The 19727-nt window shown below is 64.5% G+C and overlaps 1 protein-coding gene across 7 annotated transcripts in view; it reads right to left on the bottom strand.

The window, feature by feature from the left end:
- SMG6 (SMG6 nonsense mediated mRNA decay factor) overlaps positions 1 to 19727 on the bottom strand; it is a 53854-nt gene that overhangs the window by 31394 nt on the left and 2733 nt on the right. For 2 of the 7 annotated variants that reach the window (XR_008311824.1, XM_053275188.1), the window contains exons 1-10: positions 18546 to 18884; positions 16513 to 18217; positions 15654 to 15846; positions 15066 to 15176; positions 14090 to 14196; positions 13361 to 13439; positions 13073 to 13183; positions 12795 to 12983; positions 8133 to 8194; positions 6185 to 6330 (exon numbers count right to left, since the gene is read on the bottom strand). Coding sequence is in view for 6 of the 7 variants with exons in the window: in XM_053275188.1 (XP_053131163.1) it covers positions 6185 to 6330; positions 8133 to 8194; positions 12795 to 12983; positions 13073 to 13183; positions 13361 to 13439; positions 14090 to 14196; positions 15066 to 15176; positions 15654 to 15846; positions 16513 to 18217; positions 18546 to 18669 (2827 nt within the window). In the remaining variant the exon portion in view is untranslated. Of the gene's footprint in view, positions 1 to 6184; positions 6331 to 8132; positions 8195 to 12794; positions 12984 to 13072; positions 13184 to 13360; positions 13440 to 14089; positions 14197 to 15065; positions 15177 to 15653; positions 15847 to 16512; positions 18218 to 18545; positions 19416 to 19727 lie in introns of those variants that run through there. The other 5 variants (XM_053275192.1, XM_053275194.1, XM_053275190.1 and 2 more) reach the window with 4 other exon arrangements.

Consider the following 19727-nt stretch of genomic DNA (forward strand, 5'->3'; position numbering starts at 1 on the left):
CTGCTTTCAAATCATTCTTACTTCTTTTAAATGGGGAACCGGCGACGGCCGCTTCAGAGGACCCCGGCTCCGGGCCAGAGAGTCAGCTTGGGGAGCCCGGCACCTGCCAGGGGAAGGGGCCAGAGCCTGTGCTGGGCAGGCAGGCAGTCCGGCTGGGAGGGACCCCTGCTGCCTGGAGCCCCCGACTGCTGCTGCCGGTCGGTGCGGGCAACGACGGACCCGGGGCCTGACTCCGTCGCCGGCAGCTTCCGAGGCTCCTACAACCTCAACAGACCCCCCTCTAAGCCCACGTGGCGGCCAGTATCGTTCTGAGCCGTGGTCCTGTGGCTGGCAGCGGCTCTCCAGGGCTGCAGGCGAGAGTCCCTCCTAGCGCTGCCTGGAGAGGCGGCCGGGGCCCTTCTGCATGCCAAGAGGCCGGTGCCCCTCCGGGGAAGCCGCCTCCGCAGCGCTCCCAGGCAGTCTCCCCTCCAAATGCAAACCCAGGCAGAGCCTGCTGAGCGGGAGAGGCCACTCCTGCTGGCTCCCACAAGCCCAGCGGCCAGTGCAAGGAGCCCTAGGCAGCAGCCCGAGAAGCCTTGCTGGGGAGCAGGCAGAGGGCCGCCCCCCGCCTGGAGAGGCTGCTCCCTGAGAAACACGCGGCGCGGCCTCCTCCTCCTCCTCCCCCCCCCAAGGAAGGAAGGAAGGAACACACACACACACACACACACACACACACACACACACACACACACACACACACACAGAGGTCCACAGCACCACGGGCTGCAACACAGATCCGCGGGCGCAACTCGGAAACACATCCCAGTTCTTGACCAGGATTACTTTAATTTGCAAGCTAACCAGCTCCAGCTGCCGGCAGGCAGGCAGGCAGGCAGGCAGGCTACCAGCAGGACAACAAAGGCAGCTCTTCAGCACTGGTGCGGAGGCCGGCAACACACACACACACACACACGGCACTAAAAAAAGAACACAACATTTCCACCGCTGTCATTCAAGCCCTAAAGTACACAGGTTTGCATTGCAGGGAGACTTTTCCTTTTGCTAAAACCCCAATATTCTGGCTTTTTAAGTACAGCTTTTTGGGTTGGGGGCTTCCACCCCACCCCCCCTTTTTATTTTTGGCAACGGTCAGAGAGATGGGAAGGAGAGAGAGAGAGAGAGAGAGAAATCCTGGCTGATAGAAGGAAATGAGGGAGACGCGAACAATTGAAAACTACCTAAAAGCTCGGGAGAGGTTTATTTTATTAGTTCTTAATAAATATCTTGCAGATTTCCTGCAGGAAATACACCAGATCACATGTAGAATAGTTTGATACTGATGTCAACGGCATCAACATATGAAATCTATTAGGGGCGAAGCCACAGCAGGGCGATCAGTGTGCAGAAAAAGCTGCACAGCACCAGGGCGGGGGGGGGGATCTCACGGCCCTTCCAAATTCTTCGAGAGGTAAAGAAGTCAGCCAAGACAGAGGGAGGGAGGGGGGGAGCGAGGGGGGGGAGGGAGGGAGCCGAAATCCCACATCCTGCTTCGGGCTGCCAGCAATCTGAAGTGCCCAGAGATTAATTCTATGTCTGGCCTGGAAATGTGACTTTAAAGCATTTGGGGGGTGGGGAGAGGGGGGGGAAGAGGCCAGGCTAACTGGGGCTGGCACTGGGCCACCGGCTCCCCCTGCCCCCCCCCCAGCCATGTTTCAATGTAGACAGCAGTAAACCCCAACAGACAGCAGCTCCATGCCCTGCCAGAGACACGCAGCGAGCGGCAGCAGCAGCTGGGGCGCGTCTCCCTCGCAGAGGGGCCCGATCTCTGCACCATCCGCCCCCCGAACAGGGCCCGGCCCCGGAGGCTTCTGCTCCCTCCTGCCCGCTAGAGGGGACCCCCTTTCCCTGCCCACCTCCTGCTGATCCAGCCCGGGGGGGGGGGGAACAGCAGGAACGGCCCCCTTGGCTAAGCAGGTTCTGTGCTGGTTCCCATCGGGAGGGGGGACCACAGGGCCGGAAGAGAGACCCCCCCCAGCGGGGGTACTCATAATGCCCACGCTGCAGCTGCCCCATTGGTTCCCCATCCGAGGATCGAGGAGTCCTCTGCAGAAAGGGAGGGAGGGAGGGAGGGAGGAGCAGGAAGAGCCAGCTCTTCTGCTCCTGATTGGCTGGCAACGCGCTGAAGCTCAGCAGACCCCTCCCCTCGGCCTGACTGACAGGCCTCAGGAAATTAGCCCCGAGGACTCCCGTTGAAATGAATGGGAGTAAACGGGTCTCCCTGATTCCCATGGCAGTACTCATGAGTAACTGGGTCTGGAGACAAACCACTGGAATAGCCTGTCTCATAATGTACGTGTGTGTGTGTGTGTGTGTGTGTGTGTGTGTGTGTGTGTGTGTGTGTGTGTGTGTGTGAGATGTCAATCCTGTGAACTGCCCTAGTGTTTGAAATGTGCAAAATATATTGGTAACAGAATCAGGATTTTTGCCAATTCCATTGCTGATTTATTTTGCACACTGGAGGCGCGATCTGCGAAATTGAAGGGTTCTGTGAAAATATGCCCTTACAGCAGACATTCTCTTGCCAGTGGGCATATACAACATCAACAGGGAAATTTGCTGATGGCGACAGTCGTTGAAAAGGTGGCAACATGCCTGATGCCGTTGCCCGTGGAATTGCCCCATGGACGCGGACAGCTTTCACTGGCCAGATCAACTCCCTGAAGGGCACATTTTAAGCAGTGGAGCGGCTGAATTTTCGAGGTGACTTTAGTTTTGGTGTGGTACAGTACCAGGGAATGAAAACACGTCTTGAAAAGGGCCTCGCCTCTAGCCCTGGGGATCAATTCCCCACTGCCCTCAACATCTCCGATGTCTGAGAATTGTTTCAAGACCCTACACACACTGCCTCTCGCAAAGAGGTGTTAGCGGTTCATAACATGAGCAACAAAACACACCCATCCAGGGAGGGAAAGAGCATAATTACTCCGGCAACCAAAACACCCCATATCTAATCAAGAGAGGGCCCCGTTCTGAGTCGCCACGGGGTATTTGGCCCAGAAACCTACCGGCAGCCAGAGCAAGGGTCTGAAGCCCAGCAGTGGCCTGGCCCCCGCAGTCGTCCCAGCCCAGGGTGCAGGGGCATGGCCGGCACGAGCGGGATCGTGGGAACCCCCCACCCCAGGGGGACGCGGAGGTCCCCGCCCGGACAGCAGCGTGGCTCCACACGGTCAGGCTCGTGCCGGTCACCCTCCCTCAACCGGGGCGGGAGCAGCAGCTCACGTGGACCCGCTCGGGGTCTTGCCTGCTCGGTGCTCCGAGCCCCCGAGGGTCCACGAGCGGCTGCACTCTGGACCAGCGACACTGACGCCGCTTTCCTTCTCTTGCCTTCTCCGTGGGGATGGGGTGCCTACACCAACCAGGAAGACGGGAAGCTGCCTTCTCAAGGGAGGCCCTCTGCCCATCGGGCTCAGGAGGGGCTCTCCCGGGTTTCAGGCAGGGGTCCTTCGCGCCCAGCCCAGCGGGAGAGGCTGCCGCCTGGGAGGCAGCCTCGGGCAACCCCCTGCCCCACGAGAGGGGCTCGAAGAAGCCAACCCTTCTCCCCTGGCCTGCAGCCTGGTCTGCTCAAGGCCTCACCCGCAGCAGGGACCGGCCCCCGCCTCCGGGGGGGCTGATGGGCCACTGGGAGCCACTCCCCCCCCCAGTGCTGCTGCTGCTGCTGCGAGAGCCTGAGGTTAAGACAACCCTCAGGCGAGCCTAATTTTAAAGCGCTACCAAACCGAGGCTGCAGCATCAGCCCGGGGCTATTTTTACTGGCGGCGGAGAGGACCGGGCGCCCCGGGGCGCCTCCCGGCTCGGAGACGGGCCGTGTGGTGAACACGCTGAAGGCGCCGGCAAAAAGGTGCCTGCCCCCTTCCTGGGACGCCATGGGAGAAGAGACTCCCCATGCACTGCCCACCTCCCCAGCCTGGGCAGCCCTTCCTCGGACCCGAGGAAGCCCACGTGGCCCCTCCGGCCCAGAGACTCCTGCCTGCCGGCAAGCTTGGAGAGCCGCGACCAGTCGGCGGAGACAATCCTGGGCGAGGGCGAGGGCAGCCACCGGCCTGGACGGCTTTCAGAGCGGCGGGAAGCAATCCACGCAGGGCAGGCCTGTCCGTGGCCCCTTGTCTGGTGGCTGCGGGCCACCTCCGGCCTCCGAGGCCATTTGCAGGGCAGCCGCTTGCCTCCGTGGGCCCCTCCCCAGAGGGGCCTGCTTGGGCCCCTCCCCGCTGGTTGCAGAGGGCCAAGGTCAGGGGTCCGCAGGGGGCCGCCTGCTCTTGCCTTGCTCCCGTGAGGAGAAGTCGCCGGAGACTGGGAAGGGATGTGGGGAGGGGGAAAAGGATTCCGATGGTGGCCCGCAAACCTCCGCCCGTGATTTATAGGAAGCATAATCCAATCATTCCATAAAGCAGAACAGTGTGTCTGAGGGGGCTTCGATTCCAGGCATTATAAAACAAATTATTGAGAAGAGAGGGAGAACGCCAAGGGGGGAAGCCCCACAGAGTCCAGATCAGAGCAAATTGGGCACAGATGGGCGGGGGGCAGGCGGGCTCCCCCACCCCGAGATGCCCGGCCACAAGGAGGCCCGGCTTCAATTAGCTGGCTTGCAAAGCAGAACTGGATCCCCCCCCCACCCGCCCCCCCAATTACAGAATTAAAAAAACAATAACAACATTCCCTGCATGTCTGCGGCTGGGATGAAGGGACCCACCACTTCCCTGCCAGGCGGATGTGCAGATCGCTACCACCCGGAGCTGGGTCCAACACGCACCTCTTCGTGTGGGTGTGGGCGGCGAAGGACCCCTCGAGAGCAGGGATCGCTACCCAGCGGTGGCTGAACTACAACTCCCATCATCCCCGGCCACACTGTGGACTCGGGGCATGCTAACCCTGACCCTGTGGCAGAGAGTTCCAGAAGTCAATTTGGTGGTGCGTGAAAAAGTCCTTCCTTTTGCGGGTTTCCTGGACTTCCGTTCCATTGGCATTTGCTGCCATGGGATGTGGTGATGGCCGCCAGTTGGAGGGCTTTCCAAGCAGCTTAGACAGTTCTATCTATCAATCGATGGCGACTAGTCTTGATGGCTCTAGGCGACCTCTGGACTCAGAGGCAACAGGGGGGGGGACGCTGGACTAGATGGGCCTGATCCTCTCTGCACAGGAAGAAGGAAGCCTGAGCGGCCCACCAGCAGAGCGCTTGCAACCCAGTTGAGACCCTGGTCTTGGCGTCCTCCTCTTTGTCCGGCAAAGCCACCCATTTATCTGCTTCCCTTTCAGACCCGCAAAATCTTACCCAGCAATTCCCAGGTCTGGTCTGACTCCAGACGCGCACCGTGACCGGAAGGGGGCCGGCCGCCTCCCGCCCGCAGCGCACCAGGCGTTCACGGGGAAGTAGATTGCCAGGAAATTTAGGGCCAACGAACGGAAGAACTTTTTCACACCACGCATCATCCCCTTGTGGGATTCTCTGCCCCAAGATGTGGTGACAGCCAACCACCCGGATGGCTTGAAGAGGGGTCTGGATATAACTTCATGGGGGAGAGGTCTATCGAGGGCTACTAGTCGGAGGGCTACAGGCCACCTCCAGCCTCAGAAGCAAGGTGCCTCTGAGTCCCAGTTGCCGGGGAGCAGCCACAGCAGGAGGGAGGGCCGGCCCCTTTCAGCTCCTGCCTCTGGGCTCCCAGCGGCATCTGGTGGGCCACTGTGCGAGAAGCAAGATGCTGGACTAGAGGGGCCTCCTTGGGCCTGATCCAGCAGCAGGGCTCTTCTGATGTGCAGATGAAACCTGGTGCCGCAGAATCACCATGACGTGTGTGTGTGTGTGTTTCGGACTCAGAGCGCCCCTCAATCCTGCGGGACTGGCTCCCCAGCGGACGGGCACAGGACTGCACCGTCCTGCCAGGGCTCTTATTTCGACAGAGCGACTCCAAACCTCCGGAGCAGTGAACGGGAGACGGCCGTTTGCTGTCCATCATGACTGGGCCACAGAAAGGGCGCAACCGCGCCAACGCCAGCCCACCTGAGCGCTGGGAAGGGGCCTTCCTGCGGAGCCCCGGCACAGGGGCTGTGAGCCGGCCGCCGGTGCCTGCAGCGCGAGGGTGCCGGGAGACGCCGGGCCTGCCCCCGCCCCCGCCCCCCAGGCCTTGCCAGCGCCGTGGGCCTGACTCCCTACCTTTGGGCTGAGAGTTGTGCACCGCAAACATGTTGACGGCCATCAGCTGCAGCATGCGGGTGCTGGCGATGGGCGGGGGGCTGTGCGCCAGCAGCGTCTGGAACTCGCGCAGGACCTCGGCGGCCACCGCAGGGAAGGTCTCCATCCTGGAGGGTCCGAGAGGGGACAGCAGTCAGCGCCTGAGCGGGCTCGGATCGTGCAGAGCCACTCCCTCCCCCATCTCCCAGCCCTGCACCCTGGCCTGGGAGCAAGACAGGCAACTGCCTCCGGCCGAGTCAGACCCCTGGCCCATCGAGCTCAGGACGGCCCGCTCTGACCGGCAGCGGTCTCTCCCAGCCCTCCCAGATGCTGATGCTGCCTTCTGCATGCCAAGCAGGGGCTCTGCCACCACTCCGGCCCACTCTCCCCTGCAAGGAAGCTCTCTGGCCCGCAATCAGACCCTCAGCTCCCCACCCAGCTCAGGGCGGTCTGCTCGGGCTCCGGGGTCCCAGCTGCCGCGGTGGGGGGGACTGGAGCTGGGCCCATGCAGATGCTCTGCCCCTGCTGCCCGGACTGCACTCCAACCAGCCACCCCAAAGCAAAGACATACAAGCTCCTAGCTGGGGCAGGGCGTGGACGGGAAGGACCGGCAGGATGTAGGGAGCCCAGCTGTGCTCGGGGCGGGGAGCACTTCTCCGGCCCAGAAGCCCCCGCAGGGCTTCCTCCTGACCAGGGTCCCCTCGGACCGGGATCCCCAGCAGCCCCAAGCAGAAGCCAGGGCAGCTGGGGGTCCGGGGAGCTGTCGCCCACCCCACCTGGGCATCCCTGTCCGAGGGGACACGGGGGGAGCCAAGGACAGCCATCGCCAGCCTGGGCTTGCGTTTGGGGGGGGGGTGACAGCAGGTGAGCGCGGGAAGAGATTCCCCGGAGGAGAGGGAGCCGCCGCGCAGGGGAAGAGCATCTGCCCAGCTTGCAGTCGGTGCAGACGATCCGGAGCTCGGTGTCCCTCGGCACGCTCCTTGACCCAGCGGGCCGTGCAGCGGTGGAATTGGCCGCCGGCGGATGTGGCGACGGCTGCCACTCGGGACGGTTTTCGAAGAGGGGAGACAAATCCCTGGGGGGGAGGGCTCTCTGGACCCAGCCCTGAAGCCCAGGTGCCAGGGAAGGGGCGCTGGGCCTCTCCACCCCATTGGCAGGCTCCCCGGATGGAGGACTTGTGTGGCCTGATCCCGCTGCTGGGCTGCTCTTCTGCGCTCAACCATGAGGGACACGAAACAATGCTCGGAGGGGTTCGGATGGGGAGGGACACCCTCCGCCCATCATGGCGGGGACCGGGCGGAGGCCCAGACGCCCAGTGCAAATCAAGGCGTGGCTCCAGAGTCCACGGAACGGGAGCAGCTCGGTGGGCCTGGCCCAGGGGCCAAAGGGCCTCCTGGGTTACGCAGGGCCTGCCTTGACTTGCACTGGGATGGATGACAGCATGTGAGTGCTGCAAAACACGGGGTCGGGCGGGCAGAGAGACTCCTGCCTGGAAACCAGGAGAGCCGCTGCCAGTCCGTGTAGACGACCCTGTGCTAGATGGAGGAAGGCTCTGGCTCGGGAGAAGACGGCTTCCTCTGCTCCTCTCTGCAGGAGGACTGAAGTGGGGCAGGCTTGACTGCCCGTGGATACGAGCCATCGCCACAAAGCGGAACCTCCACGTACAGGAGCAGCATCCTGCTAAAGACCCGGCCACGGCGAGGGGCCCTCGCCGCCCCCACGGGCCCCGTTCTTGGCCGAGGGAGGCCCTCTGGAGCCCGGCCCTTCCCCGGCCTGGAAGGCAGACAGGCCCACCCTCCCGAGGCGGCCGGGAGGCCCGGCCTCACACCCTTGTGCCCTCAGCTGCAAACACAAGCCCAGTTGCTAACAATATTGAATTCCAAAAGGCCTCGTAATGTAGGAAAATAAAACAAACATCCTGCGGCCTTACCCAATCCTGGTAAACAGCTTCCCATGGGCATGCAGAAAACTCAGGACGAACCTTTTGTTCAGCTGCATGGGAAGGGAAAAAGAGAGAGAGAGAGATGATGCAGGAGATGAGAAAAACAAGCCCAAGTGCCTCCTCTCGCTCCCTTTTCCGGTGAACGGGCTGCTCAGAGTCCCGAGTGAGGGGAGGATAACCTGGCCGGGATGTGGCTGGCGGGGGGGGGGGCGACTACGGCAGATGGGAACCAAATGGTGGTGCCCCGGCCAGCCCGCGGCAAGGGCAGGAGCCAGAAGACGGCTGAGGGAAGGAGCCCGGCCAGGCCCACGGCACCCTCTGCTGGCGGCCGCGGCCCCCTCGGCAGACACGCTGGCTTCCAGGGCTCCGCGTGGGGCGAGGAGGAGGCCGACTGCGGCCCACTCAGACCCCGGGCCCAGCTGGCACCGGACTGGCAGCGGCTCTCCAAGCAAGGGGGCAGGCAGGACTCCTCCCGCCGGGAGATGCTGCTGCTGCTGCCAGGGAGCTGCTGGGTGCCAAGCAGAGGCTCTGCCCCCGACTCAGTGCCGCCCTGCCCTCAAAGTCCTTTCTGCAGGCAGGAGGTCCCAGGTGCCCTGCCTGGCACACAGGGACGCTGCTGCCAACCAGTGCAGACCAGGTGCTGGGCCCTTCGGCACGGACACGGGGCCAGACCTCCTGTGCTCCGGGCAGAGCGCTGTGTGCGTGGGGCTGCCGCTGAGGGGCAGAGAGGCCTCAGCTTGCCATGATGAAGTCTGGCAGCATCTCCAGGGAGGACGGGCGAGACCCCGGCCCTGACACTGTGCAGAGAAAGAGAGATGGCCCAAGGGCCAGACTCTGCAGACAGCAGCTCCCTCTGCCCCTCCCTCCTTCGGAAAGGGCCTAAAGGGTTCCTCCGGCATGCAGAAGGGCCCGGGGCGGCCCCAGAGCAGGCTCAGCCGCAGGTCCCTGCAGTCCGTGGCTCCTGGGGAGTGAGCCTGGCCAAGGGTCCCGGGGCGGAGAGGGAGGCCCGGCGGCCCCAGCCCCCACCCGTGACCCCGGGATGAGCTCAGCGCCTGCCTGCCTCCTCGGCAGGGTTCAAGCGCAGGCCAGAGGCTGCTCTCCAAATGACTGCTCCTCCTCGGGTGACTCACCTGCCCGGCCCCTGGGAACCTCCCGCTTCTCACAGCCAGAGGGGCGGGAGAGGAAGTGGCACCCCCCCCACCTGCTGCTGCTGCTGCTGGAAGGAGCGCACTTCCCCAAAGCTGTGGTCCTCCCCACACACACAGACAAGCCCTGCAGGGGAGGGGGCCGCCCACTGCTTCCCACTGCCCTGACAACACAACCGGGACGGGGCTCTTCCACTTGGCCTGCCCTCCCCATGACCCTGTGGGGGAGGCTGTGTGTGTGTGTGTGTGTGTGTGTGTGTGTGTGTGTCCCCGGGCCGGCCTGGGCAAAGGGCGCCCCAGGAGGCAGCCACCTTGGCACTGCTGGGCTGGGAGACCCCCGGGGCCCACGCCGGGCATGCAGATGCCCGCCCACCCCCGCCCCCAGGGTCGGTCTCTGGCGGCAGCATCTCCGACCCGGTGGGGCTGGGAAAGACCACTCTTGCCGGGCCCCTGGGAGAGGCTGCTGACAGGCGGTGGGAGTTGCCAGACTACAACTCCCATCATCCCCAGCCACACCTGGAGTCCCTGCAGGGGGGCACAGCTCAGTGGGGGAGCCTCCGCCTTGCCTGCACAAGGCCCGGCTGGGAAGGAGCCCGGGCCTGGGAGGGCCCCCTGCGCTGGATGGCCGGCCTCAGGGGAAGGCAGCAGCTCCGTCGGGGGATCGGGGCCGGGGCCCGGCACGTGGCACCTGAGCCGTGGATCCCAGATGGGAACGAGGCACCAAATAAGGGAAGGATTCCAACCCAGCTGCTCGGGATCGGGGGGGGCGGGAGGCTGTTTCAAGTTAAAAACGGTTACTTCAGGTTTGGAAGCAGATTGCGGTATCTGTTCTTTATCAAGGAAGGCAAACTTTCCCCACGGCAGCCGCCACGCATCTGCAGAGCCCAGCGTGCCAGCGGAACCAGGAGGGACGGCGGGAAGGAAAGCACTTTCCTCATCTGGAGGAGGCCGGCTGCGGGCGGGGAGGGGGTGTCTGTGTGTGTGGATGGGCCTGGGCCGGGCCCTGTTGGGCCAGCGGCCTCCCCACTGACTGCCCCCATGGAGGCTCCCTTCCTCCAGCTCATCTGGGGCACACGGGGAGCTGCCCGGCACTCGGCCATCGAGCTCAGAAGATGGCCGGCCCTGCCTGGAGAGGAGGCTGCTGCTGCCGACGGAAGAGCCCGAGCCTCCCCAGAGCCCCAGCGGTCCTGGGAGGGGTCCTCGGACAGCTGCAGGCAGGCCCCGGTGGTGCCGCCCCCCAGCCCAGCCCGCTTCAAGCGCCAACCGAGGCAGAGCCTGCGCAGCCCACAGAGAGCCCGAGCCTGGCTCCATCTTCCCTCCGGGGCTGGGTCCTTAGCTCTGGGGCAGAGCCCCTGCTGGGCCTGCAGAAGCAGCAGCCGCCGCCGCCGCCGCCTCTCCGGGGAGGGCGGGGAGAGACCCAGCCTGAGCCGGGAGCCCCAGAGAGCCGCTGCCGGTCCGAGCGGCCCAGCCGGGGAAGGCGGCTCCCCTGGTGTCTGCCGAAGCCAAGCGAAGCCCCGCCGAGCAGCCTTCAGGGCCCAGGAACCTCCTGGAGGCCGCCCACAAGATCTGCACAGCGCTGGGCTTCCCAGAGACGGCGGGACTTTCCCAGGGAAGCTGTCAGCTCCGGCGAGGCCGAGGTGCCCACCTCCTCCTCACCTCTCCCCCCCCCCGCCGGCAAGTCACGCCAGCCTCTGCGTGTGTGGAAACTCTCGGTGGTGGCTCCCCCCCCCACCGCTTGTGGGTAGCAGCAAAAGGTCAAGGGGGCTGGGAGGGAGGGAGGGAGGGAGGGAGGGAGGGGGGCCCTCTGCCACTCGCTGGGGAAGGGGGCAGCCCCCCCCGCGGCGGCAAGAGCCTTCCGCCCTCGAGCCCTGGGAGCAGCAGCCCAGGGGAGCTGCTGCTGCTGCTGCTGCTGCGTGCCGAGTGTCACGTCCCCAAGCCAGCGGGGCCGGGCATGTGGTTTCCGTGTCTAACCAGCCCAACTGCAGCCTGGCACCCGCGGCTTCCTCCCCCGAGAACTTCTCTCTCCCCGAGAGGAAAGCGCGCAAACCTCACGGCTCGGCGTGAAAGAGAGCCCGGCGCAGCAGCGGTTTGGGTGACCGGGGTCAAGGGGGAGGGGGCCGCGGCACGCAGGGGGAGCGCCGAGGCGCCGTGCCAGGCCAACGCTGGCTGAAGGAGGGAGGGGAAGACCCACACACACACCCCGCCGAGAGAGAGAGCTGCCCGGGGTCCCCACTCCGAGCCCTCCTGGACTCTCCCAGTGTGGCAGAGCAGCCCAGAGCCCGGCTGCGGGGTCAGGTCCCCGGCAGGCAGCCTCTCTTTCCCACCGGGGCCCGCAGCCACTGAGCGCCCGGCCCTCCATGAGGCGGGTGGCCAAGGGCAGGGGGGTGGGCGGGGGGCAGGCAGGCCAAGGGGCACGGGAAGCCGCCCCCATGCCCACCGGCTGAGCCAAGTTGCAGGGGAGGGGCCTTCTCCCAGCCCTGCCTCCTCATCGCTTGCATGGAGTCTGGGCTTCAGACTCGCCCTGAAGGGCTACTCCCGGCTGCTCAATCAAGGCCCTTCTGAAGATTGGCGCCCGGGGGGGCGGGGGGGGGGCCTGGCCCATCCCCACAGGAGGCACTATGGGGTCAGAGCGGCCTCCTTCCCAGAGGGCAGCCTCTGAAGACGCCGGCTGGGCTGCACCCCGGCTGCTCTCCCCGCTCGGCCCAGGAGCCGCCCGGCCACAGGTCGACAGAGCCGCCGCCGCCGGGGAGACCCTTCCGGGCAGAGGGGCTCCGCTGCTGCCCCTCCCCGGCCCACGGAAGAGCCACAACCCTCTACGCCTTCCGAGGGGCGCATGGCCCAGGCAGGCAAGGGCGGCTCTCCTCCCAGGACAGCAGCCACTCACGGCGGCCTGAGGAGAGCAACAGCGCCACACAGTGGCGGGAGGGATCCCTGCACCTCCACCTCCTCCTCGGCCCACAAAGTGGGGCCATCGGTAGCACCTCGGGGGACCCACGATGCCCCCAGTGATTTGGGGCAACCTCCTCTACCCCCTGCCCCCCCCCAGATGGAAAAGAGGTGGTAGCATTATTGCCCTTACCGCTTTCTGGGGTGTGATCACCCTTCTCTATCCCTTCCCACCAGCAACGAGGGTCAAACTGGAGCCATTTTTGCACAGAGCAAAAGGTGAGGGCGAGAGTGAACCTAGGAAGCTGCCATGTGCTGAGTCCGACCCTGGGTCCACCGAGCTCAGGGCTGTCTACCCAGACCAGCAGCAGCAGCTTCTCCCAGGCGGCAGGCAGGAGCCTCCCTCAGCCCGATCTTGGAGAGGCTGCTGCCGCCAGGGAGGGGACTCGGGACCTCGATGCTCTTCCCAGAGCGGCAGCTCCGTCATCCCCTGAGTGGTCACACTCCCAGCCGCCCCTTCACACGCAGCCACCAGGGCCGACCCTGCTGAGCCAGGGGGCCAGGTCCTGTATTGGCTCCGCCAAGGGCCGTCTCTCTCCCCCCCAGCGGGCAGACTCACCTCGCCGGGGCTGAGGCTGCCCAGCCCGTTGTCCTGCCCGGAGTCCCGGCCGGATCCCTGGCTCTGCGAGGGGCGGGGGTGGGCGGGGTGGACCCAGAGCTCCAGGCGGGTGGCGTCCTCCCCGGCGGGCCGGGAGGCAGCCTTCTTGCCCTTCTTGCCCTGCTGGCTGGGGCTCTTCTTCTGCTCCGCCTGGGAGAGAGGAGGAGGAGGAGGAGGCGGCGGTGGCAGTGGCGGCAGCGGCCAGGGCGGACGGCCCCCCAGCCACTGCTCCCGCTTACCTTCCGCTTGGTCTCTTCAAAGAGGCTCATGAGGCTCTCCTTGGCGGTGAGGATGGGGTTGCTGGCGGCCAGGCTGCGCATGTAGTAGTAGACGGCGTCCAGCTTCCGCCTCTGCAGGCACACAAGCGCCACCAGACACCCGTTACTGCTGGCCGCCCAGGGGGCCCCGGGCCCAACCCCTGGCAGCCGCTCCGGACCACACTGGGGTCTCGCGGGGAATGCCTTGCCCGGCGTGCCCTGCAGCTGGGCCCAGCCTCCCCGGGCACCACGCAGGCCTCTCTCTCTTACCGTGTAGACAGCCAGGAGCGCCAGCTGGTTGTAGGGGCGTCCGTTCTTGGGGGCGATGTGCTGGGCCTTCAGGTACCAGCTGGGGAGGGGAGAGACCGTGTGACCCCCAGACTAGCCTTGGCCAAGATCGACCCTCGGAGCGCTTGGCAGAGGAGCGAGAGATCTCCGTTGGGCAAACAGCACTCGCCTCTGCGCTGGCGGCCAAAGCAGGGCTGCCCAACTCCGGCCTGCCAGCCAGCTGCTTCTGGACTACAAATCCCATCTTCTGCCAGACGGCCGAGTTGTGCCGCCCTGGGCTAAGGGAGGGCGCTCTAATCCCTTTGCCTGGAGATCCTCCCAGACCCACAACGTGCTCCCTTTCTGCCTCCCCTCAAATCCTCTCTGAAGGCCCTTCTTTTCTGACAGGCCTGCCCCATAATGCCCCAGCAAGGACCCACCCTGCCCGATGCAGAATAAATGAACTACATGTGGTGGCGGAAACAGGGGTTGTGTCTTTGTTGTTGTCGTTGCATGACAGGAAGAACAAACTTGGGCAACGTCGCCAACTGGAGACAACCAGCAACACACACACACACACACACACATCCCACCGCAGTGCTCCCTTCCCCGACGTGGTCGACTACAGCTCCCAGAAGACCCAGCTGCAACAGCCTCTGGCTGAGGATTCTGGGGAAGGGGGTCACCACCACCCCCGGGGAACCCCTGTTGTAGGGAACACGGCCCACCTACCTGCGTGCTTTCCCGTAGTTTGCGGTCTCGCTGCCCTGCTCCCGGTACCTGCAGATGTCTCCTTGGCAGATCAGGCTCCGCTGCGCACTGATGAGAGCGTATTTCACCTGGCAAAGGGACAGAGGCGGGCTGCTGTGGGCAGGCCGGGGGGAGCAGCCGCAGCAGCAGCAGGTGGGCCGCTGAGCAGTGGGAAGGGCGGGGGGGGGGAGAGGGCGGCTGCTAGTGGCCGAGGGGAGCCCAAGGGCGACTCGCCCCTGGACCAGGCCCACACATCAGGACCACCCCAGGGGAGGAAGGCTCAGGTGGATTCCTGGCAACATCCGCCCCTCGAGAAAGAGAGAGAGAGAGGACCGCTTGGCTGCACTTGCAGCTTTCTCTCCCCACCTCATCTACCTCGCAGGGCTGTGAAGACAGAAGGGGGCAGCTCACGTGCACAATACTGAGCTGCCTGAAGCACGGCCGAGATACCAATGTGGAGGAGGAGGAGGAGGAGGAACAGTCCAGACCAGACCCCAGCTCGAAATGGATGGGACGCACCTCTAAGCCAACACTTCTGACTCACCGTCTCATCCCAGACCATCCTGGGGATGGGGCCCAAGCTCAGGGGTGGAGCAACTGCTTGGTGGAGAGTCCCAGCCAGGGCAGAAAGACCCTGAGCTAGATGGACCCATGACCAGACAGACCTGGGTACAGCCTCTGGCCCGGGTAGGCACGGCTCTGGGAACAGGCCTCTGTGTGTGTGTGTGTGTGTGTGTATACACCCCCCCCCCATCCATTCACACACAGGTCAGAGGCTGCGCCCAGGTATATCTGCTCCCAGGAAGGAGGTGAGGGTCTGACTCATGGCGAGGCGGCTTCCTGTGCTACCGTGTCGCCTCCAGGGCAGAGCTCCGGGAGGGCCCATCCGCCGCCTCACGTCCCCCAGAGGGTCTGGCAAGTGAAGACACCCCGCCCCTCCCGCTTTCTGCCCACTCACCATCTTCCGCAGGGGCTTGCTGCGCACGGCCATCCCGTCCATGTAGTCCTCCAGCTTGAACTGGTAGGTCGCTTGCAGCTTCTGCAGCAGACCGTCAAAGAACGTGGTGCCCTGCGGGGGAGGCACAGAAGGGTCAGGAGGGGGTGAGCGGCCACTGGCTGGGGAGCATCGGCCGGCTTCCTTTGGCATGCCCACAGACTTCTGGGTCAGAGGCTTGGCAACCAGCTCCCCGTCTCTGGCAGGCTCCAAAAGAGCGCTCCAGACCTAGCGGTCCCACCGAGCCCTTGACGAGCTGTCAGTGGGCTTTGACGGTTGCGCTGCGGTTTTAAAGCGTTTTCTGAAAAGCGGAATACTGCTTTAATTCTCAGGTTTGCTTGGTAAACCGCCACAAGGCGTGGATGGGCGGCGGCACAGAAGTATGATGAATGGAATGGGATGGAGCCGTCTCAGGTGACGTGCCAAATCAGGCCACAGTCGCTTGCATGTCTATGGGGCTCATGCAAAAGGCTCTGACCGGTGGTGGCCTTTGGGGTCAGGAGGAGCCCCCCCCCGCCCCGGACACCGTCCCCGGGCCGAGCCCCACAGTACCTCATCCAGGATCTGGAGCAGCTTGCCGCGGAGGTCCTGAGCGTCCTCCCCAAAGGGGTCCTTGAGCAGCTGCCGGAACTTCTCGATCACTTGGTAGAAGGCGTTCTTCCACAGCAGCTGGTCCACGTTCTGGGTGTCGGCAAACTCGATGTCGGCCAGGAGGCAGCGCTCGTAAAGCTGCAGCATCTCCGCCCTGCGAGAGCAGACCCCTGCTGAGTCCAGCACACAACAGCCGCCACCCGGCAGAAGCTGGACTCAGACCGACAGCCTCCACACAAGGCAGCTCTTCGCTTCGGGAAAAGGGATCCTTCCACCCCTGCGGCTCTGGGTGGGGCCACAGTTCAGGGGCAGAGCAGCAGAAGGCCCCAGGTTCACGCCCTGGCAAAGATCTCCAGGTCGGGCTGGAGAGTCTCCTGCCTCCTGCCTCAAAGCCGGGAATGCAGCTGCCAGCCAGAGCAGACCATCCTGAGCGAGAGGGACCAAGGCCTGACTTGGTATATGGCAGCTTCCGACGGGCACCTCCTGACTTTCCAAAGGGGGATATTCCACAGAACTCACAAGGAGACTCCCATCCCGATGCAAACCAAGGCGAGCCCGGCTTCGCAAAGAGGACCACCCACGCCTGCTGCCACCAGACCGGCTCCCCTCCCTTTCCCCTGCGGGAAGGCCCTGAGCCCCCACGCCCACCGCCTCCCAGCCCAGAGAACCTGGCCCCCCCCACCCCGGCCTCCTTCTCCCACCCCAGGGCAGCCCCCCCTCCGGGCCACCCACGGCCTGGGGACTCCCGTTCCCATCCTCCCCGGCCGCCGTGGGCTGCTGCTGCTGCTGCTGCTGCTGCTGGGAGTGGCAGGGCACCCACCTGAGCTGCCCCATCTTCTCCAGGCCCTCGGGGCTGAGCCGGTCCCGCGAGAGGAGGTTGCTCAGCTGCTGCTCCAGGTTGCCCGCTTCGCGGAGGACCTTGCCCAGCTCCGGCTGCGGCAGGCTGCGGCCCTGCGGCTCCACCTCGGGGCTGAGGGGCCCGGCCAGGAGCGGGCTGCAGAGGTAGGGCTCGGCCTGGTTGGGGTAGCCCCCGGGGAAATAGCCCCCGGGGTAGACCCCGTTGCTGGGGCCCAGCGGGTACTGCAGCGCGTAGCCGCCGTAGGGGTAGGGGGAGCCCGGGCCCACCGCCGCCGCAGCCTTCCCGCCGTAGTAGTAGGGGTTGTCCGAGTTCTGGAAGCGATAGTAGGCAGCCTGGGCCTGCCGGGGGTCTTCCCCTCTGCGAGGCGCGGGGCTCACTTCGTCGTCGGTGTCCAGGAAGTGCAGCGGCGGAGGCTGGCTCTTCAGCGCCGGCTTCTGCTCGGGGTTGTTGGGGTCCCAGAGCCGGCGGGCAGTGCCCCCACGGCCCCTCGCCCGGCCCCCTTTGCTGCCGCCGCCGCCGCCCCCAAAGAGGAGCCGGGGGCCCACGTGGGGCGCAGCTTCCGGGGAGCCGGTGCTGCTGGCCGTGAGGTCCGTGTTGGCGGGCAGGACCAGGATGCCCCGGCCGCGCCCCTGGGGCTCCCGGCTGGACCCCCTGGCCTCCCCGGCCTCGGCGGAGTCGCTCAAGCTGGCCCCGGAGGGCTTGCGCTTCCGCCAGTCTGCCTGGGGGTCCCTGTGGGCAGCCCGCCGGTCGGGCTGGGCCCCTCGGGCGTCCTTCCCCTCCGCGCCCCGGGAGGCCCAGCCGGGCTCCAGGGACCGCCTCGCCTCCGCGTCCCTGCCGGGGCCGTGTGCCGGGGCCTCCTCGGCCCTGTCGTCCTCCAGGGAGTCGGTGGAGGAGGCGGAGAGCTGCTTCCGCGGACGCGGCCTCTCCTGGCCCGGCTCCTGGCGCTTCTTCCCCGCCTCGGCCTCTCCGCGGGCGCCCTCCGTGCTGTTGTTGCTGCCCGCCGAGCTGGTGCTACAGGTGCGGTAGCGGTTCCGGCGCTTGTCCGAGCGGGAGTAGCGCTTGGGCGTGCTGAGCTTGCCGTGGGCGGCCTCCTCGCCGGCCTTCCGGGCCCTGTCCGCTCTCTCGACCCGCCGGCCCTTCTCCCCCCGGCCGGGAGGAGCCCCCTCTGTGCCGAGGCTCCCTTCTCGCCCCCCGTCCTGGGCCGGCGGTGGCCTGATGATGCCGGCATTCCCCTTCCCAGCCTCCCCCTTCGCGGAAGGCTCCTCCTCCACCGCGGGCTCCTTGGAGGAACTCTGCAAGCGCTTCCCAGGCTGATAGATCTGCTGGTCAGGTTTCTTGGCTCGCCTGGCGACTCGAGGACCCCAGTCGCCGAGGACGCTCGCCGGGCCTTGGGGGCTGCCCGGCTCGGCCCTCCCTTCCACGAGGCCGTTGGGCTGCTGGCTGCTTCCGCCAGGCAGGTCTGGAGAGGCCTGGGGATCTGCCCGGCTGCTGCCGGCCTCAGAGAGGGCCCTGTCCTCAGCCAGCTTGCCCCTGGCCTCGTCAGGCTGCCCAGAGGGTTCCTGCTTGGCCAACGCCTGCTTGTTCCGCAGCCGGGAGAGGCCAGGCTTGTAGATTTCCAGGTCTGGGCGCCTGTTGTCCTTTCGATGCCGGGGCTCCTTCATGGTCTCTGCAAAGGAGGAAGCACAAGCAGGTGAATCAGATGGCCAGGGGTGTGTGTGTGGGGGGGGGGGGGAGACAAGAGGGAAGCCCCTACTCCCAAAGGACAGTCGCATTTGTTGTCCTAAAGGCGTATCTGTCTTTTGCAACCCAAAAGCCCGCACAGCCAGACTCTCTGCGGAGGAGGACACCATGCCTGCCTTGCTGGAATAGCATCTCCAGACCCAACGTGTCCCTTCTGGTCCCCTCCACAGACACCAAGAGTCCCTTTTGACAGACACCCCCCCCGCCCCCCCGCCCTCCCTTAGCGGCAATTCATCCAGGAAGCTAGAACGGACCTCCCTCAGGAGAGAACCTCTCAGCTCCAGCGGACGGCTGCCACTGGCCAGCTCCGTGGGCCATGGCCAACCACGGGGTGGGAGGAATGCCCCGTCTCCTCCAGGGTTCTGAGCTCCCAGGCATCAGAATCCTGGGGGAGGCCACATCTGTGACAGCGGAGCCCTGAGCAGGGCAGCATTCTGGAACCGAGTGGGACCTTCCCAAGGTGCTCCGTTGAAACCGGGTCTGCGGAGCTTCTGAGCAGGACGAGAGGCGAGACAAGACTCAGCCCCAACGTTTATCCCCAGTGACCAGCAGCCCTGCCGCAGCAGAGCAGAGCAGAGCAGGGCCTCTTCTCCACACTGAGAGATGGGACGGCCGGATAAAATCGCTGCCTGCCCCGGGCAGCCATGTTGCTATTCCAAAGATGTCGCTGGTCAAGAGGATCAAGAGGAGACGGCTGACCCTCTCAGAGCCCACCACGAAGTCTGCTGATTCTATCAGGTGTCCACTGCCCGGTCCTCAAGGTTTGGGCTGGCTCTCCACCCCATGAGAACTGGCCAAGGCCTGACCTAGGACCCTGAACAGAGAGACTTCATTTCCCCGCTGACCCTTGCTGACTGGGCATCTTTTACAAGTTCGGAGTCTCTTCTCTTCAGCAGGGGGAGAACAACTGGCCCCACTGGGGACCCCTGCACAGCAGCTGTTGCTGCTTGGGTTGCTTTTTAGACTGTGAGCCCATCTGGGACAGGGAGTCTTTATTTATTTTGCTGTGTACACCGCTTAGTGGCTTTGGAATGCGCTTCCTAGTGAAATAATAGCCTCCCCATCTCTATGACAGCTTTTTAAAAGTCTGTGAAGACACAGCCCTTCACCCAGGCTTTTAATCAATGTTGTTTTAATGGTTAGCCCTAACCCTAACCCCCCCCCCATTTTTGTCTTAATGAATGCTTTACCTTTTTAAAAATTCTGTTGTAAACCACCCAGAGATGTAAGTTTTGGGCAGTATAAAAATGTTTTAATAAATTAATAAATAGAGAACTTTGGTTGATAAGCATCTTATTTATTTATTTGTTATTTCTCTGTGTAAACCGCCCCGAGCCATTTTTGGAAAAGTGGTAGAGAAACCGAATTATTATTATTATTATTATTATTATTATTAATCTATGTTAGTCATTTATATACATCTTTTTTTAAAGGAT

The sequence above is a fragment of the Hemicordylus capensis genome, chromosome 12 (assembly GCF_027244095.1).
Source record: "Hemicordylus capensis ecotype Gifberg chromosome 12, rHemCap1.1.pri, whole genome shotgun sequence".
NCBI classification, from domain to species: Eukaryota; Metazoa; Chordata; class Lepidosauria; order Squamata; family Cordylidae; genus Hemicordylus; species Hemicordylus capensis.